Raw genomic sequence first — 26,180 nt, 5'->3', positions numbered from 1 at the left:
TGGAATAGAGGTGATTTTTTTTGGAACCTAGAAGCCAACTCTGTGGTGGGGAATGGAGGTGCTTGAAAACAGGAGAAAGGACTAAAATGGGGCCCACAAGTCTTAGAAATCTGTGCTCCTACAAGTGACATTTCCTTCGCTAGTGCTTCATATAAGCATGTTCTTGTCCAGAGTAGAGTCCTGGAAAAGGGATGGGTGAACTCATCTCTTATCTAACTCACAATGAGCGTTCACTCCACCAAGGCTGAAGTGCCATGGGAAGAAGGTTTATAGTCTGGAGTTGGTAACTGGAACACCACGTGGCTGGAAAGACTCAGCCCACGGCCATCTGATGTACCACAGCAGGCCGTGCCTGGAAAGGACTGAATAAAGTCTAAGGCGCTGTTGTCATTGTGAAGACTTGAATCCACAGCGCCACACATCTTGGCGAGGAAACCCTGTAGAACTCATTTGCACCAAACTTAGGAAGAATACTGTTGTTTAGGGTAAGACTCTGCCGCCACATCTGGAGAATTCCGTTCCAAAGTCAGACTGCGTCAAAAAAGTTAGTCTCTTTGACAAATGGCTATAAACTTTCCTACTGAATTATCTGTTCCATTTTTTCATTAGCATGACAGTTTCCTGCTTTGAATTGAAACTCAATTCTTCTAGAGGATCTAACCCCTAAAATCACTGACGAATCCCTTCCTAATTTTGATGCTGGACCCCTTTAGCTACGCTTGTGCAAATTCAAATCCACTCCTGCAACATTTTCTGAGGTTTCATATTCACACTTATGTATTTATTTCTAGTTAATTCAGCTTAAATATTACAGAGTTCATTTGAATACTATGACTATCATCTAATTCAGAATATTTTTAGCTTTATATGGAATTTTTAATGTTTGCAATAAAGCAAAATTTTAAACCCTTGGCAAAGCTCCTTTGAGAGGAGAACTAGCATATGTATTTTAGGTGTCTTTTGGTTCGGGACCTCTGGGAATCTTCTGCCATGTACCAAAGCAAAACAACCAGGAGGCAACATAGACTGAAACCCGCAGGACAATGTGGCTTGAGAGTGTCTCCCCTGCTAAACCCATGCTAAACTCTACTGACACCATCTACAAGAGATTGTATCACTATTCAGAAAATATGATCAATGACATGTTAAAATAGAGATTACATTTAATTGATTACTGAGAAAGGGGAGTGTTGTTTACACGCAAAACATAGATTTCGAAAAGGCAAGATGGTTGTTGGCCTACTTTTCTAGAGAAGAAGAAAAATAGATGGAAGTCAAATTTCCTCTTTTTAAAGGTCATATTTCAAATTAGGCCAAAGATAACCAAGTTGAAAAACCATTTGAAAAAAAGAAGGGATTATAAAACAATGACATAGCCAAGTGGATGAATACAAGAGTTTCCCCACAGAAGTATTCCAGCTAATGAAGAAGAAATGATGGAGTTAGTGTTGTAATTATTTTGCAAACTTCTAATGAAATCATGAATCTAGGCACAGATCTTGGGTGCCCACTAACAACATACACAAATAGATATTATGTATTTCTTGATATAATATACAACATTTATGAAGTATGGTTCCCCTGCCTGGATGAAGTCTCTAGATTAAACTAATAGTTCACAGGAAACACAGGGGACAGAAACACATAAATGAGAACATAGCAATGCAATCAGAAAATCTAAAATGTGGGAAGCTCCAGAGGACAAATGATCTGATTTTTTAAAAAATTAATTACAAAAGAAATTAATTACAAAGGAAAAAAAGAATAATGATAGAGTGCAGAATTTCTAGATTAAAAGAAAACTGAGGGACACAGCAAAGAAAATGCATGAAATTTGTCTGGGTCCTCATTCAAACTAATTGTAAACAAATGGATGAATTAGTGTGTATACAATCGGGGAAATCAGAATTACATATATGATGATACTGAGAAATTATTGTAAATGGTTTTAAATGCATGATAATGGCACTAGAATTATGCTTGAAAAAGCATCCCCTTTTATCAGTGTCCTGACATTTTTAAGAGATGAATTGTAAATGTAAGAGTCCAGCTGGTGAGGGAGGGTGCTTCAGAAGAAACAGGAGTGAACCGGTAGTTTTGTAGCTGGGTACTGAGCACATGGGACTTACTACACCATTCCAATCATTTATACGTTTAAAACTTTTCACAAGAAAATGCGGAAAAATTTGAAAGTTGGAAAAAAGTGGCGAGAAGACTTACCCTGCTGGATGTCCTTCATTTCTAAATGCAAACTAGATATCAAGATCCCCACGGTTTGAGATCGCTTTCCATCCAATAACTTGATGATCTGGAATTTAAAAGTAAAGTTAATATACACTCAAATGACTGTGCAATCTTTCAGAAGCATACCATTTAAGGTTTTTAGATATTCAATGAACTAAACTGATGGTACACTCTATTTTAACAAGATTTTAATGTGGAAGTGATTTATGTACAACCATACTTTTAAGGGGTGCCTGGGTGGCTCAGTCGGTTGAGCCTCCAACTTCGACTCAGGTCAGATCTCACGTTTGTGGGTTCGAGCCCCGCGTCAGGCTCTGTGCTGACAGCTAGCTCTGAGCCTGGAGCCTGCTTCTGGTTCTGTGTCTCCTTCTCTCAGTGGCCCCCCGCCTCCCATGCTCTGTCTCTCTCTGTACCATAAATAAAATAAAACATTAAGAAAATTAAAAACAACAACAACCATACTTTAAAAAAAAATACTGTTTTTGAAAGTGAGAGAGTACACATGTGCAAGTAGGAGAGAGGCAGAGGAAGAGGGAGAGGGAAGGAGAGCCCCCAGTAAGCTCCACGCTGTTAGCGTAGAGTCTGACCTCACCAACCGCGAGATCAGGACCTGAGCGGAAATCAAGAGTTGGTCACTCAACGGACTGAGGCACACAGGTGCTGCTAACTACAGATATTTTAGAAAATAAAGGAAAAACACCATCCCAAACTCCATTAGTCTAATACAAGTGCTAAAATCTTTGTGATATTGTACTTGGTTCTTTGTATTCAAACACTGAGTAATTACAACATATGTGTAATTTTGTAGCCAGCTTTTCCACGTATCACTGGCACATTTGCACACTGTTACTTCTTGGGGCACTTCGAAGCCTTTAATCTTCTTGGCCGTGTCTTCCGCCTCGTGGTTTAGGGGGGAGATCAGTGGGATCTCAACTCAGCCGGTTAGCTGTTTACAAGTGATAATGGCCTTGGGAAAGTGACTTACCCTCTAGGAGGAGTTTAATTTATTCCTTAGGAGTACAGCTGACTGTATTTACTTTGTACATTTATTCTAAAACTCATATAATATCTTTAAAGCACCTCATATAATATATTCTCAACATAGATTATTTAAATAAAATAAAAGTTGGAGGAGAGTTAGGTTCGTCCATATTGATGCTATTTTTAATATAAACAATATAATACTTTGTACATTAAGCCTTAATTTTAAATTGCTTCAAAAATTTTTTTTCATATTAATATATATCAAAACTTCACAGTCTTTGTATAAACTCTAAATACCTCTCTGCCAATCATGGAGAGAGAACTCTTCATAGTTTTGGCTTCTCTAAAGCTAGTAAGCCAAATCAGTTCCTTCTAACACATCACACAATGGCCAGTAAGGGGCAAGAAAAAAAAAAAGGTTTTTTCTTTCATGGGACACAGCTATAAAAATCAATAGAAAATGCACACCCAACATCACCAGATCATAAGGTGTTTTTAATGCACTCTGCTAGATAAGATACAAATTAAACGAAACAGCTGTGTTTCCCCTCCCACTTAGGTACTTACACACATTTACCAAAATATAATGAAGACACAGCAACAAACACCTGCATTTATATTGGCCCTAGACCGACTGTGCTGCTGGTTGAGCAATGATGAACAATGGGAGTTTGTTCCAAGACTAATTACCGATCTATCAGTCAATCCTGACTCGGTTACCGCCAGCCCCAGCGTTTCCGCTCCCTGCTCAGAATGACTTTTACGTAACTACGAGACCTCAAATATAGTAAATATTGGATGTCATTAAAATAAAAGGAAACTAGATTTTTCAGTCCAATGTGTTTAATCATTCCAATAGTCTTAGAGAAAGATTCCTGAGGGATACAGAATTTCAAGAGTTTTTAAAGGAATTAGGAAGGTAGGTACTTGGTCTTTTTATTTTTTTGTATGTGAAAACAAAAGAGATTATATATAATCAAATGTTTTCTTTTTTCAAACTTTTTTAATGCTTATTTTTGAGAGAGTGAGCGAGTGAGAAAGCAATCACAAGTTGGGGAGGGGCACAGAGAGAGAGGGAGACACAGAACCTGAAGCAGGCTTCAGCTTGTGAGCTGTCAGTCCAGAGCCCTACCTGGGGCTCAGACTCACAAGCCCTGAGATCATGACCGAGCTGAAGCTGGATGCTTCATTTACTGAGTCACCCAGGTGCCCCTCAAACATTTTCCTTACAAAAGCAATTTCTGGCTTTTTCTTAGATTGAGAACATGAATTTAAAGCAAAATGATTTGGGGGTTCCTAAGTGGCTCACTCAGTCAGTTGAGCAACTGACTCTTGATTTCGGCTCAGGTCATGATCCCAGAGTGGTGGAATCTAGCCACATGTCAGGCTCCATGCTGAGCCTGACGCCTGCTTGGGATTTTCTCTTTCCCTCTGTCTCTCTTCCCTGCCTGCATGTGGATGCGTGTGCGCTCTCTCTCACTACCTCTCTCTTTCTTTCCCTATCTTTCTCTGTAAATATAAATAAATAATAAACAAATAAAGTGAAATTATTTTTAAAAGCCCAATGTAAATTAAGAAAAACCACATAAGTTTTATGTAACTATTCAGCCATGCAGTCATTCCTTCAACAAGTATCTGCTGTGAATCTTCTACGTGCCAGGCACTGCTTTGGACCCCAAGCATACAGAGGTGCCTGAGGCAGATCAACTCCTTGCCCTTGTGAAGTCTGTAGAGCTTAGTTATCTAAAAAAAAAATCACATTGGCTTTGTTTTTCTTTCTCAAGATTGTCTTCTGTGGTTCTATACACACATTTTAAGATTATTTTTTCTTTATCTGTGAAAATAGAATTTTTTCACTGGAATTTTGATAGGGATTGCACTGAACCTGTAGATTGCTATGGGTAGTACATTTTGACAATATTCATTCTTCTAATCCATAGGCACAGAATATCTTTACATTCGATTGTGTCTTTAATTTCTTTCATCGATGTCTTACACTTGGCACTATACAGGTCTATCACCTCCTTTGTTAACTTTATTCCCATATATTTTATTATTTTTTATACAATTATAAATGGGATTATTTTCTTAATTTCTCTGATCATTCACGGCTAGTATACAGAAATGCAACAGATTTTTGTATGTTTATTTTATACCTGAGACTTTACTAAATTCATGTATTAGTTCTAACAGTTTTCTATTAGGGTTTTCTATATATAAAATCTCATTATTTGCAAAAAGTCAGTGTTACTTCCTCCTTTCCTTTCTGGATGTCTTTTATTTTTTTTCTTGCCTAATTCCTCTGGCTAGTTCTCAGTACTATGTTGAATAAAAGTGGCAAGAGAGGGCATCCTTATCTTGATCCTGATCTTAGAGGAGAAGCTTTCAGCTTTTCAGTCTTGAGTAGGATGTTAGCTGTGGGCTTGTCACATATGGCCTTTATTACGTTACGTTTCTTCTCTATCCACTTTGTTGATCATTTTTAATATATATGGATGCTGAATTCTGTCAAATGCTTTCTCTGCATCTATTGAGATGATGGTTTTTGTTCTCATTTTGTTAATGAGATGTATCTCATTGACTGATTTATAGATACTGAACCATCCTTGCATCCCTGGAATAAATCCCACTTGATCATGGCATATGATCCTATTAATGTATTGCTGAATCTGCTTGCTAATGTTTCGTCAAGGATTTTTGCATCTATGTTCATCAGGAATATTGGTTTGTAATTTTCCTTTGTTGGCGTGGTGTTCATGTCTGGTTTCAGTATCAGGGTAATGCTGGCCTTTTAAAATGAGTTTGGAAGCATTCCTTCCTCTAATTTCTTGGAGGAGTTTGAGAAGTAAAGGTATTAAATCTTCTTTGAATGTTTGGTAGAATTCCTAGTGACACCATCTGGTCTTGGGCTTTTGTTTATTGGTAGATTTTTGATTACTCATTCAATCTCCTTACTAATCAGTCTATTCAGATTTACTATGATTTAATCTTAGAAGGTTTGGTTTCTAGTGATTTATCCATGCCATGGGTATGTCCAACTTGTTGGCATATAATCGTTAATAGTAGAGTCTTACATTCCTTTGTGTTTCTGTGGCATCAGTTATAACTTCTTTTGTATTTCCAAATTTATTTGAGCTCTCCCTCTTGCTTTCTTGGTGACTCTAGCTAAAGATTTGTCAGTTTTGTTTATCTTTTCAAAGAACCAGTCCTTAATTTCATCGATCTTTTATACTGTCTTTTTAGTCTCTATTTCATTTACTCCTACTCTGTCATTTGTTATTTTGTTCTTTTAGGCATTGTTTGCTCTTTTTCCAGTTCCTTTAGGTGTGAATTTCAATTGCTTGAGATTTTATTTGTTTCTTGAGGTGGATCTCTGCCTTTATGAACTTCTCCCTTAGAACTACTTTTGCTGAATCATATTTTCATTTGTCTCAAGGCATATTTTTTAAATTTCTCCTTTGATTTCCTCATTGACTCACCAGCTATTCAGCAGCATGTCATTTAATCTCCACTGGTCTGTGATTCTTCCACTTCTTGCCACTGATTTCTACTCTCATACTGTTGTGGTCAGAAAAAAAGATGTTTGATAGGATTTCAATCTTCTTAAATTTACTGAGATTTATTTTATGGCCTAACATTGTGACCTATTTTGAAGAATGCTCCATATGCACTTGAAAAAAATGTATATTCTGTTGTTTTGGATGGAATGTTCTATAGACATCTGTTAAGTCCACTGGGTCTAACATGTCATTTAAAACCATTTATCTTATTTCAGCAATTCTACTACTAGGTATTTATCCCAAGGAAATAAAAACACTAATTTGAAAAGATATATGCATCTGATTTCATTGCAGTATTATTTATAATTACCAAGATATGGAAACAACCTAAGTGTCCACTGACACACACACACACACACACACACACACACACAAATAGAATTCAGCCATAAAAAAGGAGAACTTGCCAAGTATGACACCATGGATGGACTTAGACGATATTATGTTAAGTGAAATAAGCCAGACAGAAAGACAAATACCATATGAATTCACTTATATGTGAAATCTAAAAAACAAAACAAAACTCATATATACAGAGAAAAGAATGGTGTTTGTTAGAAGGGAGAAAGGTTGAGGTGAGCAGGCAAAATGGGTGAGAGTGTCAAGAGATAAAAAAAATTCCAATTACAAAATAAATAAGCCATGTATGTAATGGCTTGCATGTTACGTGCATGTATGGCATGCACATGTATGTACTTGATGTAAGGTACAATATGGTGACCATAGTCAATAATATTATAGTACATACTTGCAAGCTGTGAAAAGAGTAAATCCTTTAACTTCTCATCACAAGAAAAAATGTTTAGTAAATTTGTAGGGTGATGGTAACTACGCTTATTGTGGCAAACATTTTACAACATGTACAGATATGGAATCATTCTATTGTATACCTAAAACAGTTCGTTTAGTGAATTATACTTCTATAAAAATCACTTTGGTAAAACTGCTGAAGAGAACCAAAAAGGCAAATAAAACATCACCTGACCTAATTGCAAAGAATATTCAAATGAAGCAAGGCTTTGGGAGCTGACTGGATTTAATCTTTTTTTTGTTAATGTTCATTTACTTTTGAGAGAGAGAGGGAGACAGAGAGACAGAGGATCCGAAGTGGGTTCTGTACTGAAGCAGAGAGCCCAATGCAGGGCTTGAACTCACGAACCCTGAGATCATGACCTGAGCTGAAGTTGGGTGCTTAACCAACTAAGCCACACAGGGACCCCTGACTGGATTTATTCTTAAATGTTCAGGATAGTAACTGATAAAACCTTGGCCATGGAATACACACTGATATCAAGAAGACAGACCTGGAAATCAAATTTATGACAAGATCACAAATGGGTAGCAAAAATATCTTCAAATAAACATTCACCAAGCTATCCAGTTCGGATTCTGAAAAGCATGAGTAACACATTCTACCTACAGACAGGAGAAGGTTTGGATGCAAGTTCTTCCAATAGCTAATTAAAAGAAGGCAACAGAGGAATCAGAAGGGAACTGAGAGAGAGAGAGGGAGGAAAGGACTGAGACTGAGACTGCCTGTCAGTGGGAAAAACAAGCATATCCGTCCCTTCAGTGTTCAACCAGGCTGAAATACGGAACAGACATCACCACCGTCGGCCATTCTTGCAATTTTGTCTGATGACTCAGCAAGACGGGTGTTTGAAAAGAGAGGATCTGTTCCCTGCAGCTGGACTACAACTTTAAGACGTGTATGAAATGCAGCGCTGCCTCCCAAAAGGGAAATAGGCAGTGGGAAAGTCAGAGCATTTGTATTTTCCTGCCTGTTTGTGTCAGATTCCCTGCCTACCTCTGACTGGATCTTTAAAAAATATTCTTCAAAGTTTCTATGCAGTCTCTCTTTAGTTATGGAAGAATACAAGGTTTCTCAAAGCCAGCCAAAATGGTGAGAACACATTGGACACTGAATGGATGCATGTCTTAAGCCCTTTTAGGATCTTCTTTTCTTCCCCTTTCTTCCTTCATGGATAAGAAGGTATGATGATGAGGAGGAGGATGATAATAATAATAATAGAATATAACATGAAATCTACCTTGTTAACAAATCTTTACGTGTACAGTGTGGTTAACTGTATCACTTTGTTGTGGAGCAGATATCTAGAATTTTTCATACTGTATAACAGAAATTGTACTCCCCATTTCCTTCTACCCCCACCCTTCCCCCATGGCCTCTGGCAGTTTTCTGCATCTACTTTCTACTTCTATGAGCTTGACTACTTTAGATGCCTTGTATAAGTGATTTCATGCAATATTTGTCCTTCTGGGACTAGGTGATTTCACCTAGCATGATTTTCTCAAAGTTCATCCACTCTATAGCATGTGACATAATTTCCTGAAGGCTGAATAATATACCAGTGTGTGTGAGGATACACACAACCCTACACACACACACACACACACACACACACACACACACACACACACACACCCCACATTGTTTTTATCCACTCATCCACCAATGGGCGTTTAGGTTCTTGCTACCTCTCAGCCACTGTGAATACTGCTGCAGTGAACATGGGTGTGCAGGTATCTCTGAGATCCTGTTTTCAATTCTTTTGGATAAATACCCAGACCTGAGGCTGCTGAATAGAGTGGTGGTTTTATTTTTAATTTTTCTGAGGAAACACCACAGTTTTTCATGGTAGCTGTACCATTTTATGTTCCCACCAAAAATGCACAGGAGTTCCAATTTCTCCACATCTTCACCACTTGTTCTTTCTTACCCCCTTTTTAAAAAAAGTATAGCCATCCTAAGAGATGTGAGGTGATACCTCATTGTGGTGTTGATTTGCATTTTCCTGACAACTAGTGATGTTGAACATTTTTTCATAGGCCTCTTGGCCCTTTATAAGTTTTCTGGAGAAATGTCTAAGTCCTTTCCCCATTTTTCAATTGGGGTTCTTTTCTATGGAGTTGTAGGCATTCGTTATAGGTTTGGGGATTTTAATACCTCATCAGATATATGGTTTGCACATGTTTCCTCCTATTCCATAGGTTCTTTTCATTCTTCTGATTGTTTCCTTTGTTGTGCAAAAGCTTTTTGGTCTGATGTAGTCCCACTTGTCTATTTTTGCTTTTGTTGCCTGTCCTTTGGGGTCATATCCAGAAAATGATTCCAAGACCAATACTATGAAGTCTTTCCCCCCATGTTTTCTTCTAGAAATTTTATACTTTCAGATCTTACATTTAAGTCTTTAATCCATTTTGCATTGATTTCTGCTTACACTATAAGATAAGGGCCCAATTTCATTCTTTTGCATATGGATTATTTTTTTTCTTTTGAGGAGTCCATTTTTTCCTTGTTTTGTAGTCTTGGAAGCCTTGTTGAAGATCATCTGACCATATATGCATGGGTTTATTTTGGGGCTCTCTATTCTTTTCCATTGATCTATGTGTTTGTTTTGATACTAATACTGTTTCAAATACCGTAGCTTGTAATACATTTTGAAGTTAGGAAGTGGAGGGTAATACCAAACAAATTAGAAGGAAAAAATTAGGAGAGAAGGTTAAGAAAAAGATCAGAACATATATTTTAAAGAATACTTAAGTCCAATATGTAAAATGAATAAAAGGAAACCCATGGAGGAACCCAGTACACTAATAAACAGACCAAGTGAAAGTTCAGTTGACTAAAAAGGCTGACCCAAGACTTCGGTATATATTCAGATCTTTCTGAAACTGGTTAACTACTGGGCCGAGCAGGATGTTAGGCCTGATGTCGGGGACAGGGAGGAGGAGGAAAAAGGGAGAGAGATGCTCTGTGGGCTCTCTTCTCTGGTCATATCTTACAAGCTTCTGTCCAAGTCTTGGCCAACTTGATCATGGGAACACAGACCGGAATAAGTAAGGGTTCCTTTGTTTAACACAGACGTCAAATGAGTCCCCTTTGCCAGGTACTGAGCTTGGGACTGAAGGTTAGTACAAAGTTCTACCTCTGAAGAGTTGTCAAGTTTACAGAAATATTTGTTCTGTTATTTTTTTTGTCCATTTCATTTTTGTGAGTTTATTACTTTTAATTACAAAACCAACAAATGCTTATTGTTAAAAAAAAAAAACTGTAAAGGAGGCAAAAAAAAGTAGAAGGTGAAATTGTCTCATCTCCTGATTCCACTGCCCAGTTACCACCACTAGGACGGGGGTTTGTCTTCTTCCAGATCTAAACATGTACGCATGCTCACACGTGTAGAGGGTTTTAGTTTTATAAAAGTGATAGGCAATATATTTCACTCTGCAATTTTCCCCTCTGGTTCTGTATAATTTTTAAAATAAGTACATTACTGATACCTTCCATGTCAGCAGAGACAGGGTCTCATTAGCGTGACACTTAATTTAAGTATCCCTCTACTGATGGACATTTAAGAATTTCCCCAAACACGTCAATTATTAACAAAGCTGCAGTGAGCAATCACATAGGTGTATTCTTAGTCACTTGAGCTTGTATTTCTATGTAACAGACTTACACAAGTTATTCAAACAATATGTCCATTTAAAATTTTGATAGTGCCAAATTGTTTCTAATAGGTACTACCAATTTATAGTATTCTCTCATCCTCTGGATATTACCAATTTAAATATATTTGGACAATAGGACAGGTAAAATGTTTTTGGACAAGCCTATATTTCTTAAAATTTTTTTTAATGTTTATTTATTTGGGGGGGGGGAAGGGAGAGAAAGAGATGGTGTCAGGGGAGCGGGGAGAGGATCCAAAGCAGATTCCATGCTGGTAACAGAAAGTGCAGTGCAGGGCTTGAACTCATGAACCATGAGATCATGACCAGAGCTGAAGTCAGAGGCCTAACTGACTGAGCCACCCAGGCACCCCACACTAGTCTGCATTTCTAATGATTTGATAGCAAGGTTAAACATTTGGTTACCAGTCACATGTTCTTGCGGATTTTCTTTATATCCTTTTTAGGATGTTTTCCAATTCCCACTAGATCTATTAGGCTGCTATAGTACAAGGAAATTAAATAAGGACCTAGCTGAATAGCAAGGAGAAAGAGACTTACACAGAGATTGCTATGGAAAGGGGACATCTTCTAAGGGAAGAAGGACAATGAGACCTACCTTTTATTGTGCCTCTAGTAAGCACTAGGCAGGTGCCAGCTCTGTACACAAGCCAGTCCAAATGGGCAGTGGTGAATCGGGGGGCAGTGAACACCAGAAAACTGTAAAATTTGATTCTGGAAATCTCATCAGATTACCAGGGAGAATGTCATTTCATGCTCACGAGGCTCTATAAAGTAATTGTACTTACGTCACTGCCAGGCATTAAAGCCAGAGAACACTTTGATCTCACCCAACTCTCTGTTTTCCTTTTTGATATTTGTGATCAAATCTCACAACTCCTTACCCAGATCTACACCTGTTATCAGAGGCATTTGCCTTCATACCAGAATGGCCAGGAAGAAAACAGCAAGGAGGGAAGAAGAGTTAAAAAAACTGATGGAGAGAATAAACAAAGAAAAAAGGAAGAAGACAAAGATTTATTAACACGGCAGAAGATTTTTTTAAAAAAGATCATCTTGTTATGAACCCATAATTATATTTTTAAAATATTTTTTGGAATCATGCAAAAGTTTCAAATAACCAGATCCAATTTATGCAGAACCTTCTATTAATGGAAATCTTCCCTTGTTTTTCTTTTATTGCATTAAATGCATTCTTGGTACAGTAACCTCTAGATAAATCAAGTTAACTTCAAAAATTCTTCCTTGAAGAGGGGCGCCTGGGTGGCTTGATCAGTTAAGCCTCCAGCTCTCGGTTTCAGCTCAGATCATGATCTCACAGTTCATGAGTTCAAGGCCCTGCATCAGGGTCTGCACCAATGGCATAAAGCCTGCTTGGAATTCTTTCTCTCCCTTTCTCTGTCCCTCCCTTGCTCAAGTGCATGCATGCTTGCATTCTTTCTCTCTCTCTCTCTCTCAAGATAATAAACTTAAAAAAAAACTTCTCTGAAGAGAAAAAATACAGGACAAGAAGATAAACTAACTTATTGGGTATTTATTCTCCCCAAACCATTAGTTTCTCTAATATATCTGGGGCTTGGAATAAATAAAAATCATCTACACCTTCCATAGTGGCATTACTGAAAAGTATGGACTAGTGACCATAATGATTATCTGGAAAATTTTTAGAACCCTAAGTCTTCTGTCTTTTGTCAGATATCTAGTTGTCTGCCTTTTTTATAGCAGGAAATTTAACTAATGTATTAAAAGAATATGCACAGAATTTAAAATATGTTTTATCAAGCCATTTAGTTATTAAATAATTTAATCAGCACCACCCATTCTTTAAGCCTTCTGGTAGGCACTATCTTGTGCCATTTTAACAATTTTTAAAAAAATATTTTAATGTCTATTCACTTTTGAGAGAGAGAGAGAGAGAGAGAGAGAGAGAATGAGTGGGGCAGGGGCAGAGAGAGTGGGAGACACAGAATCTGAAGCAGGTTTTAGGCTCTGAACTGTCAGCACAGACCTGACATGGGGCTTGAACCCAAGAACCATGTGATCATGAACTGAGCCGAAGTTGGATGCTTAACCGACTGAGTCACCCAGGTGCCCCCATTTTAACAATATTTTTAAGTTATCAGGCCCAAGTCAAAGATTCCTAGCAATATGACAATCTAAGTAGAAATACAAACACAACTAAGAACTACAGCAAGAAATACAATGGTCCTTTCCTCTTTTAACATTAGCATGCTGAGCTGCCATGGCCTCTTGGCCAACTCTGAAAAGTCATCAGCATCACTGTCTGGTGACTAGTTGTTACAAAAATGTCAAAAGACCAGCCTTCTATTTCTAGACCTTCCCTGACTCATCCTTACTTTGATGCAGAAATATAGTCAGTTCAATTCAACAAAACTCACAACGTGCAAACTCCTATGTTTGTATACTGCAAGGGGTGTAAAGATGAAGAATAATATATATGTACATATTTTTTGTTCAGTGGGTGTTCAAAGACTAGTTAGAAGAGGAAACTCATGTAAATAAGTCTGATATAAGGGAGTTAGTTACAGGGATCGCTGAACATAAAGAGATTCTGATTTTTCTTTACATATGATCTTTAAACATGTTCAGGACTCACTGAAAATAGGGGTTTTGAAGGAGATGCCTGTTTGGGGCACAAGCTTCCTCTGGGTAACCTAAAAGCATTCCCCAAAGTTACGTTTGGTGCCTTTTTCCTGAAACAAAAGTCCAACTCTCATGTTTAGAAAACTTCTCTGTGAAGGAGATTTAAGAAATGATAAGCTCTAGGGGCACCTGGGTGGTTCAGTTGATTAATCGTCTGACTTCAGCTCAAGTCATGAACTCATGGTTCATGGGTTCAAGCCCTGTGTCGGCTCAGAGCCTAAAGCCTGCTCCAAGTTCTGTCTTCTTCTCTCTCTGCCCATCCCCTATGCATGTTCTGTCTCTGTCTATCAAAAATAAATTTAAAATGTTTAAAAAAATATTTAAAAAAAGATGATAAGCTCTGTAGACCATGAGCCCCAAATAACACTGTAGCTCATGGTGGTGTTCTTTTATTCTTTTTAAAATATAATTTATTGCCAGGTTTGCTAACATGCAGTGTATACAGTGTGCTCTTGGTTTTGGGGGTAGATTCCCATGATTCATTGTCTATATACAAAACCCAGCGCTCATCCAAACAAGTGCCCTCCTCAATGCCCATCATCCATCTTACCCTCTCCCCCGTCCTCCCCCATCAACGCTCAGTTTGTTCTCTGTATTTAAGAGTCTCCCTCTCTGTTTGAAATTATTTTTTCCTCCTTCCCTTCCCCCATGGTCTGGGGTTAAGTTTCTCAAGTTCCACATATGTGTAACTCGTGTTCTGCTGAGCCATTACAGAAGGGGGCTCTTTCCATCCTGCATGACCACTGCATGCTCTTCCAGGCACTCAGACCAACAAGGAGCAGGGGCTTCCACACTGTTGCAGACCTTGAAGCCAATCCACTGCATACATGATCTTCCAAGTTTACGTGGAGCCAGTAGACAGACTTAGGCCTTGAAGCTCCCCACGTGACTTCCTTCTGTGTAGGTTCTTAGGGGAAAAAGTGCCCACCCCACACTGTTCAAGAACGTTACTTTACAGAAAATTTACAAGAGAGTATGAGTACTTGCAAAAGTTTGCTCATTCAGTGCATACACTAGTTGAAGTGGGTTTGGGGATTATTTACCAGTAGCATTGAAGAAACTTGCAAATGTTGCCTAACTTAACCTTCTGCTTCGGGCCTGGCCCAGATATTTGAGATGGACCTTACTTTACAAGGGAGTTCATACTTTAAGAAGCTATTAAGGGTGTCTTCATACAACGCACGCATATGGAAAGCCATTTTCTGTCATCAAACACACAAAACCCAGTCGTGCCTCAGCTAACTGCAGACACAACCTCAACTGTTCATCCTATTCCTATTCTGTGACTACTCTCAATATCCATTTCTCATTCCTCTTTGGCCTCACGTGCGTATTACTTAATTTGTCATAATCCTCAAAATCATTTTCTAGTATTAAGTAACTTGGCAGCAACGAGTTTTGCATAATGTCTGACTCAAATTCCTCATGCCTCCATTTCAAATAATCTTTTTCTGCTCCTAAGGAAGGCAGACAATAGCGGGTCTCACCATCCCTTACACAAAGCTCCTTCATAAACCTTAAGACAGTCATTTAAAAAAAACAAGAGATGCTTTCTATCAAATCTTTTAAAAATCAGGTTTTGAGAAATGTTAGCAAGCCCTCAGTTTATCTTGGTCCTATCTGGAGTCAGCTGAACTTGGCAGCACATAGCTTTCTCCTAGGTATAATTACAGTCTGGAGGAGAATGCAATTTGTGCAGCATTCCACTGACCTACAAGCTGACCTTGTGCAGGGGCAAATTCACAGGTTGCGTTAAACCCTATTAGACATGCCTAGTTTAAGGCAAAGCCTTTCCAGACCCCGGCCGCATGCTGGATTAGGGCATGCCACACATGCGTACTATTACATTGCCCAAGGAGCTCCCGCAATGCCTTCCAGAGAGGGGAGAGGCAGGCCCACATCCCACACCGCCCAATCCTGCACCTTGAGCCAGTGTATCCAAATGATTATTATTTCTTACATATGTGGATTTTCAGAAAACCTGCCTCTTTGAATAAGAATTAAGAGAGAAATGGGAAGACAGATTTGTTGCATTGGAAAAAACCACACCCTGACTACTCAGCTAGAAAGGTCTTGCCAGACACACTGAAAAAGAACTCCTGCCAGGCCCGGTGGGATTTTCACATCTACATAAAATCCACATAGATCTTCAGTTTTCTGCCTGAGTGTGGCAGGCATGGCCAGAAGTAAAAATAAAAATAAATGGTCTGACTAGACCATGCATGCTAGAAGCCTACTTGGCCAAGTGAGCTCAGCACAGCTACAAAATTCAGAGAATTATAGAAGCCTTCTTCTTCCAGGGAGCCTTCCTTGTCTGAAAATGAAGACAATGAATTTCTACAGTTACACATTCACTAGTCACATACAAACTGATACAAGGCCAAGTAGGTACTCTATTCTTTGGCTTAGCCCTCATACTGTATATTTCTCAGTTTCAGTCACAGGATTTCCATTTCCAGTGAAGTCGGTTTTATCATAGAACAGCACCGTGTCTACTTAAATACATGCACATGTGTTATTACCAGCAAACATCTCCTGGGCACCTCAGGCAAATATATATGCATGTGAAAGCTGCTGCCTTTCCTGTCTGAATCACACACCCTCAAATTTCAAATATCCATATACAGGACATGCCCAACTCTATAGCAAATGAGTATGTGGTTTGCTTCTCTCAAGGAAATTGAAGATAGTGGAGAATATACAGAAAGGAGACCATCTAACTCTTCAAAGCAAAATTCTTAAAAACATTTTTAATTTTTATGCCTTCAGGCTAGTGATCTTTGGTTTATGCTTCCTTATCAATACCATCATTTGGCGTAACCACAGATATTATGAGTCTGCTGTAACGCACATACACTACTAAATGAAAAGTCAGCTAGTCTTACCAACAGTAATCCCACTGGCTGCCAAAGGGACCTGGGTGCTTTCATAATGACTGTTGTGTTTGCCTTGAAGACATTCCTGTGGACTGAGTTGAGAGGCAGGTAGAATCCTATACTAAAGACGTAGAAATTGATGAACCCATCCTATGGGCTACAAGCTCTCATGGTCAAACTGATAATATTCATGACTCCAAGTCATAAATGTAAATTAGTAAGGCGTCCAAACTGGCTGGATTGAAGAACGTCTTTTGAGATACGGTATAACAGGGAACACTTTGGTTTAGTGAAACTAAGCCTTTCACAACCACTCCCCACCATCACCAGATTGTGATTTCTTATTTTACAAGTAATAGAAATCTAATTTAGAAGACAGAGAATTTCCCAAGAGAAGTACTGAGAAGTGACACAAGATAACACACAAGGCCATGATAAATATAGTCCATGGAGACAGACTTTATATATAATTTTTTTAAATTAATGAGATAAAGCAACTCACACAATCTTATTTCATAGGTGTAGCTGGTCTTGTGCCCTCCCTGCCATTTCTAGTGTGGCAGTGACAGGAGATGGGACAGGTAAGCAGCTCCTCCCCCCAGCCGATGTCAGGAGCAAGGGCCAGTTGGAGGGGAATAGCAAAACCAGAGTTGGCAGTCTTCTTGCTCTCCCTCCTCAGGGAGAGTGAGAGCTTCATTGGAAACATGCAATTGTTCCTTGGCAGATGCTCAGGAAAATAAATGCTGACTCAGGTTCGTTGTCCATTCTTCTCCTGTGTCCCCCACCCCCACCTCCTGCCCCCCTCCACTCTCTGGCATCACAGCCCGAGGACTTGGTTGGCTGGCTCCGGGTGCCAATATTATGAAGTGTCACCTGACTTGGTATAAACAAGCCCTCACTGCTCATGGTCAGCAAGGCCAGGTATACTTTTGGGTAGTGGCCTCTGTCAACTGGCCTGATGATGCCATTAAAATAAGCTTTCCACACACAGCCTGATTATCTGTCCCACCAAATGTTTCAAGGAAAACTAAGCTTCACTGTTCTGTCAAACTGCTAGGTCTGAATCTCTTCCATGGCCTTATTTTTGGGGACACATAAAATTGCTCAGATGGAGTTTACTTTAAGGATTTAGGCCCTTCACCAAGAAATGTGAAAAGGCAAATTGTCATCCTGTCTTGCGTCTGAGAACATATTTGGCATCCCATACCCTACAGATGAGAGAGAAAAGCCCTTTTATTGGTTTTCAGACCACTGAATTCTGCTCAGAAAGCAAATGGAGAGAAGACCACAGCAGGTGAAGGCTGAGGCTGGGACAGAGGTGGGGGGGTCACCACGAGGTGGAGGGTGACGGGAATATGGGCAGGAGATAATTCCAATTGTTTGGGAGTTTTTGTGTGAAAACAAAATCACATGCATTTTCCTATTGATCAGAGATTTAGGAGACAAAAAAATCAACAGACATCAGTGCATTCATTGCCCTGTCTTCAGGGCAGACCAAGGTACCATAACACAAAGGTATAGATGAGAAATGCCATCAGATGGTTTCTGAGAGCTCAAGTCCCCTTAAAGGGTGCTTGGCTGTAATGAACATGAAACAATTCTAAACTACTGACAGCTGACCTGGTGAGAAGCAACCAGACAGAGGGCTGAAACCTTTTCCTCTACACGGCAGAAAGAAAATAGAAAACCATGAAAGGATCCAACTTCTGGTGAAACATAAAACAAAATCAAAACAAAACACAGGCCCAACTGTCTAAGACTCTGTCTTTTAAACTCAAGATATGAGGGGCGCCTGGGTGGCTCAGTCGGTTAAGCCTCCAACTTCGGCTCAGGTCAGATCTCACGTTTGTGGGTTCGAGTCCCGCGTCAGGCTCTGTGCTGACAGCTAGCTCAGAGCCTGGAGCCTGCTTCTGGTTCTGTGTCTCCTTCTCTCTCTGCCCCTCCCCCTCTCATGCTCTCTCTTTGTATCAAAATAAATAAAACATTAAAAAAAAGTTTAAACTCAAGGTATGAATGTTAAGCTTCCTCTCAGAGGAAAGAGGGACTCTCTTTGGGACAGACAATGTAGAAAAAGTCAATTCCGTGCCTGCAGCCTCTCACCATCAGTGCGCAAATTCTCTCAAGGCCAGGTATGTACTTCATTCATATAACTCAGCTTTAACAGCTGGATAAAGGGTTTATTTACTGTCTGTTTTAGGAGGGACGGGAGCACAGTGGCTCACCACTCAAGATACACTAGAGGCATGATGCCACAGGAGCTTTAAGCCACGTTTTATTGTTTTGTTTTGTATTTCTGTAATATAATTCTACTTTAAATTCCCATCCCAACAAGCAATCTGCAGGGCCATCAAAACTAGTAGAGTAAATGTTCCTGCTCTTCCCCACCTCTCCCCACGAGACCTAGCATTGAACAGAAAAGTGAAAGCTTTCTATCAATGTTTCCTAAATTGCATGGGGTTGCATGGGAGGGGGATCCTACACACCTCTACAAACTGTAGGCAAAGGCTGCACTTGTCTACAGAAAGGTGTCTGTAGAGGACAAGTAAGCATGGGTGGAGTACCCTCTAGAAGTTTAGTACGCATGTCAGTTACCAGGGACCTCGTTACAAACATAGATTCTCATTTACTAGGAAGGAGCTGGAATCTTTTTGGACTGAACTGTATTTCTCCTACAAAAGATATGTTGAAGTCCTATTCTCTAATATCTCAGAACATGACCTTGCTTGGAAATGGGGTTACTGCAGGTGAAATTAATAAAGATGAGGTCACACTGGAGTCAGATGGGCCCCTAATTCAATGTGGCTGGTGTCCTCATAAAAAGATGGGTATGACTTAAAAAAGCAAAAAGGCTAGGAGGTAGGGGGTGTGTGGGTGGCTCAGTCCATTAAGCATCTCACTCTTGGTTTCAGCTCAGTTCATGATCTCATGGTTTTGTGAGTTCAAGCCCTGCATCAGACCCTGGCTCACATTGCAGGGCCTGCTTGGGATTCTCTCTCTCCTTCTCTGCCCCTCCCCTGCTCCTGTGCTCTCTCAAAATAAATAAACTTAAAAAAAACAAAACAAGATGGCCCTGGGAAGACACAGAGGGAGAATACCAAGTGATGACAAAGGTAGACAATGGAAATACGCTGCTGCCTGCCAAGGAATGCCAAAGATTGCCAGCAACCCACCAGAAGATAGAAGGGGGCCAAGAAATACTCCCCTACTGGTTTCAGAGGAAAGACGGCTTGTTCCAATACCTTTGTTTCAGACCCCTAATCTCCAGAACTGTGAGACATCAATTTGTGATGTGTTCACTCACCCACTTGGTTGAAGCAGGCCTAGGAAACCACTGCAGGCAGGGCCTGAGAGCCTTAGGTCTCTAGCAAGCTACTAGGTAATGCTTATGCTGCTACCAGAGTAGTCAGTGACCTCAAATGAATGCATTATTTTATTCACTATCACTGGCACCTAAGCACAGTGCCCGACATATGTGTGTGTGTGTTTACAATCCCTGCCCCCCAGTGTTCTGTTGACTAACCAGATGGAAATGTGCCCCTTTCTACATTAGTCTCTTAAAGCTGTATGCGCGGTCAACGATGACTGCTTTCTTACAGAAGGCCAAGTCCAGGATGCAGATAGGGAAGCCGGCCTCCTAAGGACTCTAAATAACAAAGTTTGCAAGACCTTTGGACTCCCTGTCTTATCTCTATTTCTCATTTAAGACCCTGAACCCACTCTCCTATATATTCTTGGTGACTCAAATAGGGCTTTTTCTCGCCACAGTTTAGAGTGTTAGTCTTTTGAAAAGAACACGTGCTAATAATTACTCCAAGCTGGACAGTGATGATGGGCAACAGAAATCTTATTATCTTCAATGTCATCATGTGTCTTTGATATGATAATCACTGCATTCAAGATATCAGAAATGATGGATGGCCTTTGATTCAGAGTGTACCGCGATGCAAATTACCTGGCTCTTTCCCACTCCTGCTCGCATGGTGAAGAGCTGGTAAGAGTGGGCACACCTAGCCTCGGGGCCTCAAGCCACTGACGCAAAATCTGTGGCAAAACTCAAAGAGGAGCGCTCCCTTCTCTGGGGACACCTGAGGCTACTTGAGTTTTTCCTTTTATGTACGTGCTTCACCTTAATGTGAATAGTCTTAATGTGCAGCCCTTACTATAATGTACGGTATTCACAACCTAAGTCATTCTACTCTGTTAACCTTCTGGGCAACAACAGTGGACATAAGAACCACACTGCTTCTGGTAAGCTCACGGAGTTCTTTCCATAAACACGAAATGAGGATTCCAGGAAATTCTAGCAAGAGAGGCAAGATGAAAGAGCACTGTGTATACCTATTTTTAAAGTGCTATGAGATTCTGTCAGGGCTTATGGTCCATAACCCAGCACATTACCCCGGTTAGGGATCAGTCTTTAGCATTCTCCTCACGCTCACAGGACATCCGTCATCGAAAGCGAGCACACAGTATACCCTACCCTTCAGTCATCCATGTGAATGGAACAATGCAGTGACCTAAAATATTGACTCACCATCCTCTGTGAAGAGTGAGCCCTCACCTCCATCTGGACTAGAGTCATCAGTGTGTGTACCCTGAGATCCTCTCCTATGGACAAGTCACCTCCTGATAGCACAAGTGCAACAAATACACAGTAGGTGATCTGCCCGGAGTCCCCGGTGTCTACTAGTCCAGTGTGCTTTCCCTCGAAGCACATCGCATTCCTGCAAGGATACAGGCCTCCTCGCTCACGTCGCAACAAGGCATTCCTCTAAAATGGGAAAATCAAAATGTGCTGGACTTTTAGGGGAGCAAAGGAAAGGCCTTTCACTTTCTTTTCTCCTATAAAGCCAACCCAAAATTATGGGACTGAGCATCAAAAACAAAATCCACCTTCAGCGAAATTAGTAGACCCCATTCAATTCCAAAACAGAAAATGTGAAAGGTAGAAGTTCAAAGATTGGCAAATTCCATGGAACGACAGAAGGACAAATCTAACGGTCTGCAGAGGAAAGGAGACCCTCAAACATGCACAAATTAGAGGTGTCATGTGCTTGGGAAGGCAAGGGTGAGGTGGGAGCTAAAAATAAGGGGATTGTTTAAAAGTTGGTATATAGTACAACTAGGTGCCAGATGTATAACTACACCTATGTGCTCAGGAAATATGGTTTCTAATGAAATTCAACCAGACAGACTTGGGATTCATGAACATCAGGCAGAGCAGACCGAGAGGCTGAGGTCTTGTAGTGGAATGGAGCAATGATCAAAGTTCCACATCCCTTCTTCGCTTCTCTGTCTGAACGCTAGCAGTCAGGCTGACACGCCACTCCCCAACCCCAATCAGGTGCCTGCAGAAATTCCAACTGGAAAAGCAGGTCAGTCTCAAAGCAAAGACAAACTCCCAAATGAAACGTCTGGTCTGCAACTGTTTACCCCACTGTGAGAGCCACCACTGAGCAAACCTTGTCCATTTCTACTGAGCTTCCATCCAGGCTTATCATGCCTCAGTTTTAGATATAAAATAGCAGCCAAGCCTTACTAACTATTCGAGGAATCCTCTAACATAAAATACAGATGTCAGAAACAAAAAGTACTAAAAAGGGACCTGGAAGACAGAATGGAAGTAGTAAGCAAAAAACAAAAACAAAACAAAAACAGGTAAAGAAACTCAAAGTTGAGCAACTACTTAAACTTTCGGGGCTCTCCGGCTTCCATACAATTTTCCTCCAAAGAACCCACTCTTCTGGTCTTATATTTATTATTCCTTTGCTTTTATGTTTAATAAAAATCATTTTGTCACAAATGTATGATCCCGTAAACTTTGTAGGTTTTCATATTCTTGACCTTCAGACCAATGGGATCATTCCTGACTTTTTCCACTCAACATCTTGTTTAGAAATCATTGATGTGGATACATGTAGTTGCAACCTAACTCTTTTTCTTTTTTTAATTTTTTTAATGTTTTATTTATTTTTGATACAGAGAGAGACAGAGTGTGAAAGGGGGAGGGGCAGAGAGAGAAGGAGACACAGAATCGGAAGCAGGCTCCAGGCTCTGAGTCAGCTGTCAGCACAGAGCCTGACGCGGGGCTCGAACCCACGAATGTGAGATCTGACCTGAGCCGAAGCCGGAGGCTTAACCGACTGAGCCACCCAGGCGCCCCAACCTAACTCTTTTTCAAAGCTGGATAGTTTATATTGATGAACTTGACCTCAGTCCATTCATCTACTCTAATGAAAGTGTCATTTTCAGATTTTTGGTATTACAAACATTCTCATAGGAGTCTCCTGGTACAAATGTGCTGAGGATCGAAAAGAGGGTATACACATGTTCACATGAACGAGGTAAAGCCAGATTGCTTTCCAAGTAAATGGAACTGACCTTCCAATTAGCATAAGGAGGATTCCTACTATTCCACACCCTCCCAATATTTCACAGTTAGATTGACTGGCTTTTTGTCAAGCTGGTGGGTCCAAAATGAGATTGCTGCATTTCCTAGTGGCTGACCTGTTGGTTACCTCTTCACGTGTTTACTGACCATTCATTCCATGGCAAGCCTCTTCATGTCTGTTGCCTATCTAATAACTGAAGGTGATAAATTTATCATGGATTGGTAAAAATTCTGCATATATTTTCGATAGTAATTCTTCTTCAGTTATATACTTATGAATGTCTTTCCCAAGCTTGTGGCTTATGTTTTCATGTTCTTTGTGGTATCTTTTGATGAACAAGAGGTTTTTTTTTACTTTAAGGTACATAGTTCTTATTTATGTTTTTTGTGTCTTTTCCATGTGAGGTTAAAAGATATGCTTCTATATTCTTTTTTAAAAACGATTAACTTCTTCCTTTCATGTACCTGATACATCTGGAACTGATTTGATTCATGATGTGAGGGAGGGGTCTATTTTATTTCTTTTGGGCCATATATTCAAATTTAAAATATTTTTTCATAGTCAATTTTACTCTCTGGTCTGAGATACCACATTTATCATATACTAGTTAGCATATATTGACTGATCTTCCTCCTGAACCTCAATTCTTTCCATTAATCTTTGTTTTGTTTGTTTTCTGGGCCAATTATTACCATTTCATAACTACCTTACTACCCATTACTTTATTTTTCTTGATGGAACTAGAGTAAGTATCCTCCAGATTTTTCTTTTTCAGATTTTTTTTTAATTTTTTAGAATTTTATGTTTCTTATTCCCTTGCTTTTAAAAAAAAAATAGTTTTGCCACAAATGCACCTCAGCTTTTCATGTGCTCAACTGCAATTCAGTGAAATTTTTTTGTGTGACCTTTTTCACTAAACATCACATTTAAGGTTATTTTTTAAGGTTATTTTTGAACATTTGCTCTTCCACATAAATTTCTAGAATAAGCTTGTCAGGTTCCAAACAATCCTATTTAGATTTTGACTAGAAATCAATTTGGTGTTAACTGACATCTTTACAATATTGACTTTACCATTCATAAAGAGAAGATCTCTCCTTTTATTTAGGTTAACTTTAATGCTTTCAATATAGTAATTTTTATTCATTGCTGGAATCAGCCCCCTGTTTACAATCTTCACATCTATACTAGAGACACTGGCCTGTAAGGTTTCTTTTCCCTCCAGCCTCTGTCTGATAGAGCCATCAAGATTATATACCTGCTTATTTCATATTTCTCTAAAGCGTTTTGTGTAAGAAGAAAATGTTTGCTGTAACACACCATCTGGTCTTTAAAGAAAGAGTTTAAACTACTAATCCAATTTCCTCAGCCATTCAGGTGTTCTGTTTCTTCTTGACTCTGTTTGGTAATTTCTATTTTCCTACAAAGTTGTTGATTTCATGTTCTTTAATCGCCAAAAGCTTGCTCATGCTATTCTCTTATATCCTATACATTTCTACTGTATCTGGTAGTTATATTCACTTTTACTTTCCTAATATTTTTATATATGTTTGCAATCTTGCCAAACATGTATGGATTTCATTACTGTTTTCAAAGAATTTTAATCTTACTGATCTTCTGTACTGTGTTTTAAAATTTCTTTTAGGACTGCCTGGGTTGCTCAGTTGGGCAAGTGTCTGACTCTTGATTTCGGCTCAGGTCATGATGTCATGGTTTGTGAGATCAAGCCCCAAGTTGATCCCTGTGTCAGCAGTGCAGAGCCTGCTAGGGATTCTCTATTTTCCTCTCTCTCAGTTCCTCCCCTGCTATCTTTGTGTGCACTCTCTCAAAATAAATGAGCATTTAAAAAAAACAAAATAAAATTTCTTTTGAATTCCCATTCTTATCTTTTAAAATGTAGTATTTGGTTGAAGCATATCAAATTGTAATATTTGATCACAGCTGACCTCAAACAATGGCTTTCCTTGCCATTTAACCTAATATTTTCTTCTATTTTTTTCCTTTTTCTAGCTCTAAATTTGGAAGCTTATTTTTGAACTATTTCTTTCCTAATAAAAGCACTCATGACCATATATTTTAGCTACATCCTAGCAGCGTTGATAACCCATATTTTTATTTTTTGAGTTACAGTGTTACATGAGTCCCATTATAACTTCTTTCTTGATCCATGAATTATTTATGAGCATCAATGTAAATTTTAAAAGGCAGGGAGTTTTTTGTTATTGACATACTGAAGTTGTCTTTCTGTTGATTTATAATTTCAACCTGATCAGAGGATGTGGCCCATATGAAACACTACTTGAAATTTATTGATATTTGCAGGACCTTTGCATTTTTTAAAGTCTTTGAATTCTGCCAAACTCTTAAAATTATAACTATATATTATGTTGGTGAAAATTAACAAATGATTCAGTCTATTTCGTTAATATGGAAGCCAACCTAAAATATCATATTTTGAGTTCCATCATCACCTAAATCAGCCGTTCTAGATGTGTTTTTATTTATTCGTAGCTTACCATGTTCTGAAAGGATTCAAGGAGGCCCTGCCAACAGCTGGCACACTTAAAATTGTACCCCAAACACAGATTATCATGAAAGCCAAATAAAAATAGTACCAGCAAACGGAGGCAAGTTTTATCACCTTTTTGTTCTATTACGTTGCTTTCTCTTGGCACACCTTGAAGGCATTCATCTCTGAGCATCCAGCTTAAATTCATTTTTTTTTTTAATTACATAGTTGTGTCCCAGTAGGATACACAAAGAAAGATTTGAGTAAAACAAACCTCCTGTAGCTCTCTGGGGGGCTCAGAAGCCATCACTGAATGAGAAACAGGGCCTCTGGCTAAGTCCAACTTTCTGTTCTCCTTTAGTGGTAGCACTAGAGGCTTCTCACTCCTCATGGTAATAGTGATGGTGGTGACAGCATGGCGGGAGCAACAAGCGTTTGTGCATGAGGTCCAAAGCTAAACACT

At 39.3% G+C, this 26,180-nt stretch overlaps 1 protein-coding gene across 2 annotated transcripts in view; it reads right to left on the bottom strand.

Annotated features, from left to right (window-relative positions):
• FMN1 (formin 1) overlaps window positions 1–26,180 on the bottom strand; it is a 391,026-nt gene that overhangs the window by 163,211 nt on the left and 201,635 nt on the right. For both annotated transcript variants that reach the window (XM_029951580.1, XM_029951577.1), the window contains one exon: window positions 2,221–2,308. In XM_029951580.1, coding sequence (XP_029807440.1) covers window positions 2,221–2,308 — 88 coding nt within the window. The remainder of the gene's footprint in view (window positions 1–2,220; window positions 2,309–26,180) is intronic.

This window comes from Suricata suricatta, chromosome 9, assembly GCF_006229205.1.
Source record: "Suricata suricatta isolate VVHF042 chromosome 9, meerkat_22Aug2017_6uvM2_HiC, whole genome shotgun sequence".
Classification (NCBI taxonomy): domain Eukaryota; kingdom Metazoa; phylum Chordata; class Mammalia; order Carnivora; family Herpestidae; genus Suricata; species Suricata suricatta.
Note: the sequence above shows the minus strand (reverse complement) of the source record. Positions and strands in the feature narration are given on the sequence as shown.